Here is a 6,168-nt window from a genome sequence, read left to right as displayed (position 1 = left end):
TTTACGACGGCAATAATGATGGTATGGAGAAATAATTAATTTTTTGGAGCTATGCAGATGCTTAGTGGAAGATCTATACCTTGCGTCATTGATAACTCAGGTGTCTTGCACTACTAATGCGCAAGCAATTGTTGTTGCCGTTTTAGACGTACAGCCAGGGCAAAATGGTGATTCACCTTCAGGAAGACTATTGTGGAATAATAAAGTCCAGGCCTTCCTTACACTCGATCTAACCGGGAACATGGTAATAAGTTTCAGTATAACTGACATGTCTCCCACTGCTCATCTTACTGAGCAATCAGTTCGCAATATCTTAAATGTTCTATGAATGTTAGGGTTGGGGAAATCCCCAACCCTAACCCTTATGCCGTTTATCCAAAATAAAGGAATCTTATTATGTCAGAACTTAGCGTAACTAACAGCGGTAATAGCGCCTCTCGTTTGTACATGATGGGTGGACGTGAAGAAGCTTCTTTCATCAACTGCGTGGTTGACAGCGTAGATGAATCGCTTCCTATTGAGAAGAAAGTTCATTTCGGTATTTTGGGTCGCCCTATTATTAAAGGCATTCAGAATCAGACTGGTGAAGTCACGGCATATATCCACGAACTGGTTTGGTTGGTTCCTACCTTTGTCTCTGAAACGGTTGATGATGAGGGCAATAGTAATTGCTTTGATCATTTCCTGGCAGAAGAACTTATCGATCGTCTGAAATACTTCCGTAACCATGTCAAGCTTGCGGAACGCTATCGTGCCGCTGCTACGATGGTTCGCTTTGACGACATTTAACTAAACCGCTGGGTGGTTTTATCCACCCAGCCTTATTTTTTTGTTTAGTTAAAACAGACGAGAGTGGGAATATTCAGTAAAGAGTTTTAACTGGAGCATATAAATGTCATATCAAAGACTATTAGAACTCGAGAAGCTGATTAGTATTTATGACAATGCTTATCACAACCTCGATGTTGAACTTATCTCCGATGAAGAATACAACATTCTTTATCTGGAATGGAAAAACTTACTAAAGTTATTTCCTGACCATGAATCGGCCATTGTTGCAGGGTTTGTCCCGAACTCTGGGAAATTGGTTCCCATCAATGAACCCATGCTTTCTGTCAATAAGTTTAATGACAAAGAGAAGTTTCTCAAGTTAGCTAAACGTTATGGTAAATATACCTACGAAGAGAAACTTGATGGAGTAGGTGTCAGGGTTCTGTATAACCCAGATGGAAGTATTAAGAGCGCACATTTACGTGGCGATGGTCGAGGTGGTAAAGACATCACATCTCGTCTTTATCTGGTGAAAGGTATTGTTAAGCAATTACCAAAACCAACTGGTGAAGAAACAGAGGTTACAGGTGAGGTAACCTGTACCGAAGAAGACTTCAAAAACTACTGTACTGAATACGGGTTGGTTGATAAAACAGCTCGAAGTGTTGTGTCCGGATTCCTTCGTCGCGATGAAGAAGCTGAAGACGAAACATTACAACTTCATTTCATTGCATTTCACGCCAGTAAAAATATTCGTGATAAATGCAAAACGTATCCAAAACTGGTTAAGTGGTTTAAAGACCATGGGTTCAATGTACCAAACAGTTTTGAAGAGTTCCCTGAACTCAAGCCAGAAAGTGTATTCCCTATTGACGGTGTTGTCATTAAAGACAATAAACTGGAGAATTGGGATAACCAACCAATCACTGGTTATTATAGTTTTGCGGGATGTTTTAAATATCCAACCGATGTTGTCCTCACAAAAGTCACCGGTGTGACCTGGGGGTTAACAACTCAAGGTTTCTTAACGGGTGTTATCAACTTCAGGCCCGTTCCCTTACTGGGTGCAATTCTGAAACGCTGCCAATTCCATTATCCCGCACTCTATATTAAGAACGGATTAAGGATTGGAAGTGAGATTGAAATCACCAGAGGGAATGAGATTGTTCCTAAGCTATTAGGGATGGTTGAAGCTGGTGATGGTGATCCTATTGCTTTCCCGGATAGTTGTCCTTATTGTGAAGATCAATTGACTCATCCTGAACCTGATGTTTATCGTTGTGAAAACAATGCTTGCCCAGGACAGATCACTGCCCGCATTCTAAGGCTAGTTAGTGACAAAGGGTTAGACATCAATGGGATAGGAGAGAAGAAGGCGGCACAGCTCATTGCAAGCGGCCTGATTGAATTCCCTCATGATATTTTCACACTGACTAAAGAAGATCTCACCAAGGTTGAGATTAAGGGCAATAAAGCAACAAAACTTATTGCTGAAATCAATTACAATCGAAAAACTAAATCCTTGGCTAATTGGCTATTTGCAATGGCTATTCCAGAATTAGGTGAGATTCGCTCATTAGCAGTTGAAGATGAATTAAGCGGGAATGAGGAAGAACTCTCCACTACTTCAGTACTTGGGTTATTGAGTTCCATTGATGCACTCAAAGATTTATTTGGGATTGATGGAATTAAGATAGCCAGCTATGTTATCCCTAACTATCGTGATTTAGAGATCTTCCTGAATTACTTCGACTGGGAAAATTATACTGGTCATACCCAAGAGACAAAAGAACCAAGAACTCCGGTTGCTATTACCGGGCGTCTGAAGTTTGATCGAAAGGTATTGAAAGATATTCTCAGGGCAAAAGGTTACTGCTTAGACAATGTTGTAACCAGAAATTCTTCTTACCTGATGATTGGGGAAAAACCTTCTCCAGGTAAGGTGGCTTTAGCTGAACGTTATGATATCCCAACCATTAATATTTCGGGTATGGGTATCGAAGATATTATTGCATTCTTGGAGGCAAGAAAATGAGTAGTGGATACCGTTTTTTAGAAGTTCTTTTCTCTACCAATTGTTCTGACAAAAAAGGTTATCTGGAAAAACTTCGTAACTCTCTCAATGAAGTCTCTGGGGCAACGCTAGTCACTGGATATGATAATGGGGCTAAATTCCTGCTCCATATTTCACAAGCTGAGAATGTTACCAGAGCGATTACCGAAAGTGGTTTCGGGATTATCCAGACGGGTAAATTTACCGATGGAACTCTGTTGATGGTTATCTCTGGAACAGCCCCATCTTATCGTGACATGGACTACTAATAACAGGATGGAATTTCAAGGGATCATTCTTCCACTTGAAGAAATACAAGTTCCTTCTGAGATAGAAGTAGTGACCGATTCCCAGTATGTCATTAACTCCATGACTAAGTGGATTTACGGTTGGGAGCGAAAAGGCTGGATAAAGGGTGACGGTAATCCTGTTGGTAATTTAGATCTTATTAAACGTCTTCAAGCTCTAATGCGTTATCACTCAATTAAGTTTACGTGGGTGCGCGGTCATTCCGGAGATTATTATAATGAGATTTGTGATCAGTTGGCGCTACAAGCAGCTAAAAGCCCAACAGAAGTTGATGTAGGTTTCTTAAGTCGTCTTAAATAAATGTAAGTCGTTGATAGAGAGAACTGGCAATGCCAGTTCTCTCTTCTATCTGTGTTATTTTTTTTTATAAAGGAGAAGATATGATTAAAAATCATAGACAGTTAATGCAGGAAGAACTAAGACGTAAACAACAGCGTATGGCGAGTGGGCATAGGACATCTACCTTATTCCTTAACTTACTTGACGAAACCTATATTATTTATGTGAATTAGTAAATATAAATTTTAAATTTAAGAGGTATTAATTATGTCTATGGAATACAGTGATATTAAAAGTTTCTATGAAAATATTTTTGAGGTGGCTTTTAATGAGAAAATAATCAACTTATTGGAAAATGTGTTAGGAAGAAAAATAACACCTGGGGATTCTGAAAAAATATCTCGATATACTAAAGCAGCGTATTTCGATCCCAGTAGCCGCGACGTATGGGGATCAAAATTAAAATTAGATCTCATTAGTGCCGGCAGGGGAGTCTATACATTGGATTTCCATCATTCCATAAAACACATAAGTTCTAAGTATTCAATTACCCCTCCAGCCCCGATTAGGCCCAAACAAAATGCGCTTTATGTCGACATCGGAACTCCTGACGATAGGGAACCGATCATTTCTAATTTCCCCATTATTCCGCTTAACGGATTTTGCAATATTACCGATTCTTATTTGGAATTTTTCATATATTGAAAAGTTATGAAGCAATCTTAGCATATACTCGTCTGAAACTTGTTAAAGGAAATGAAAATGCCTATCAATCATCCTAACGGAATTATTTCTGTAAAGAAAGATTTTTTCTATTACTCAGCACATTGGGACGCATGGTCTCGATTAATTCTTCGGGGAGGAGAACCTCAAGGATTTAAGAAGGAAATAGCAATCTCTCTTACACCTTCTGGTGGGTTTGATAAAGAAGGGGGAGTATTCTTTATTAAAAACGAATACATCCGTATTTATGATAGCCCGATTAAACACAAGGATGATATTTATACTCACGTCTTACCTAAAGATGTTTATGAGAATATTAAGGATAATATTGGGCTAAAGGGTGCATTTAAGATTATTGATTACGATTATCTTCCAGAGCTGAATTTGGCCAAGCTCCTAGAAGTGACCAGACTCCAACGTTTTAGTGAGCTACAGCTATCGATTCCTTATGTGGGTCGTTTACGTGAAAGATTGGAGTCATTCCCCGATTTATATAACAATCCACGAGGTTAACATGCCGAAGAAAGAAAAGACTGAATCCACCAAGAAAGCTGAATTGCTTCCTATTGTACCTGCAAAAAAGAAAACAGATATGGAAGTCGCTATTGCGAATCTGGATTCTTTTGGTAGCCTTGAAGAGTCAGAAGAAAGAACTAACAAAGTTCTCAATGGTGCAGTTGCTATTGATCTGAAAAGTGCGGCGCACTTAGGTTATCTCTTTTCGGAAGAGGTTGAAAAATCTGGTGATAGTGTGTATGATCATCGTTCTGGCCGCAGAGTTCCAAGCAAGCGCATAGAGACGGATAAAGCAGAACATGTCATTATCAATGGAACAATTATCGTTCTGTTAGATGGGTCGACGTTTAACATTCGTGATGGAAGTGAATGTTGCTGGGATTCAATTGAGGTCGATTACGTTAAAGAAAGCGATGTCCTCGCGGCCGCTAGACCAATCATCATTCTTTATCGATCGAAAGTCGAAGTCAGATGGACCTCAAGCGTTAAAGGTAAGTCGATCATTACTGACTCTACCATTTCCATTAACGGTCCGCTGTATCTTGATAATGCCAAAATAAAAGCGTGTCATCTCTCTGGAGAGCAGATAAATATTTATGATTCAACACTTTCACGTGGGAATCTTTCTGCAAAAACAGTCGCTGTTCGCGATTCTTTTTTGAGTAATGTTAGTATGTCTGCGAAGAATTCGATTCACATCGAGAACTACAACATTTTCCCTGGCCCTCAGAATACATGTCGGATATCCGGAACCCCGCAACAAGTAGAAACGATTACTATTAAGCCAAATCACTCGCTCTACGCTGCTGGATTTGCACTGCCGTCATATTGCCGTAATCGTGAGGTCAAATTTGATATTAATGTTTGTAGTCGTTTAGATTACGGTCAATTCTCAGCAACAAGAACATTGAAGTTTGTTCGTTGTAATGTAAATGACTTGTTAGTTGAAAGTGTCTTCATCGACAGTCAAAAGTTTGAACAAGTTGCTTGTCGGTTGCGCAGCGAGCTGGGTGATCCTGAACGTGGGAATTATTCTCACTACACACCTACGTTAGTGCCTTATCTGGATAATGCCCGATTATCCAATGAAGACTATAAAGAAATCAGTGGTCTTATCTGGGAACTGGCAATCGGTACCTATCTGAACGGGAAAGATTATATTCCCGATCGTAGCAACAAAGTACAGAATACTTTGATCCTAGGGTTGATCGAACAGATCTCTGCTCGTATCAATCTGTACAAACAAATTAACTTCCTGGTGAGTTGAAATGAACATTAATCTTCTTGCAGTAGCTCGCATCATCGGTGATTTGAAAATTTCCATCAATGGCGAAGCAAGGGTTGGTCTGGCTATCAATGGTGTATGGTCAAACAACCTCACAAGAATGATTCGCGTTATGAAAAATACGCGACTAAAGCTGCAGATGACTGGATTAAAGAAAAGGCCTGGGATTTGATTGCCGATGGTCTGCGTGATAACAGCAAAGCGTTCCAACTTTCTACTTCTTTTGTTGAAG

At 39.7% G+C, this 6,168-nt stretch overlaps 2 protein-coding genes across 2 annotated transcripts; both read left to right on the top strand.

Moving 5' to 3' along the window:
* Window positions 1-892: 892 nt before the first annotated feature.
* Window positions 893-2,806, top strand: LOC126766747 (DNA ligase-like). Its single transcript, XM_050484469.1, has one exon. The coding sequence runs from the start codon at window positions 893-895 to the stop codon at window positions 2,804-2,806; it is 1,914 nt and encodes a 637-aa protein (XP_050340426.1).
* Window positions 2,807-3,100: 294 nt separating this feature from the next.
* On the top strand, window positions 3,101-3,433 carry LOC126766746 (ribonuclease H-like). Its single transcript, XM_050484468.1, has one exon. The coding sequence runs from the start codon at window positions 3,101-3,103 to the stop codon at window positions 3,431-3,433; it is 333 nt and encodes a 110-aa protein (XP_050340425.1).
* Window positions 3,434-6,168: the final 2,735 nt, after the last annotated feature.

This window comes from Bactrocera neohumeralis, unplaced genomic scaffold, assembly GCF_024586455.1.
Source record: "Bactrocera neohumeralis isolate Rockhampton unplaced genomic scaffold, APGP_CSIRO_Bneo_wtdbg2-racon-allhic-juicebox.fasta_v2 ctg238, whole genome shotgun sequence".
NCBI classification, from domain to species: Eukaryota; Metazoa; Arthropoda; class Insecta; order Diptera; family Tephritidae; genus Bactrocera; species Bactrocera neohumeralis.
This window is presented reverse-complemented; position numbering and strand designations above follow the sequence as displayed.

What these genes read in the sequence shown, in the direction of transcription:
- LOC126766747 (XM_050484469.1), top strand. Translation starts at nt 893, where the DNA reads ATGTCATATCAAAGACTATTAGAACTCGAGAAGCTGATTAGTATTTAT.
- LOC126766746 (XM_050484468.1), top strand. Translation starts at nt 3,101, where the DNA reads ATGGAATTTCAAGGGATCATTCTTCCACTTGAAGAAATACAAGTTCCT.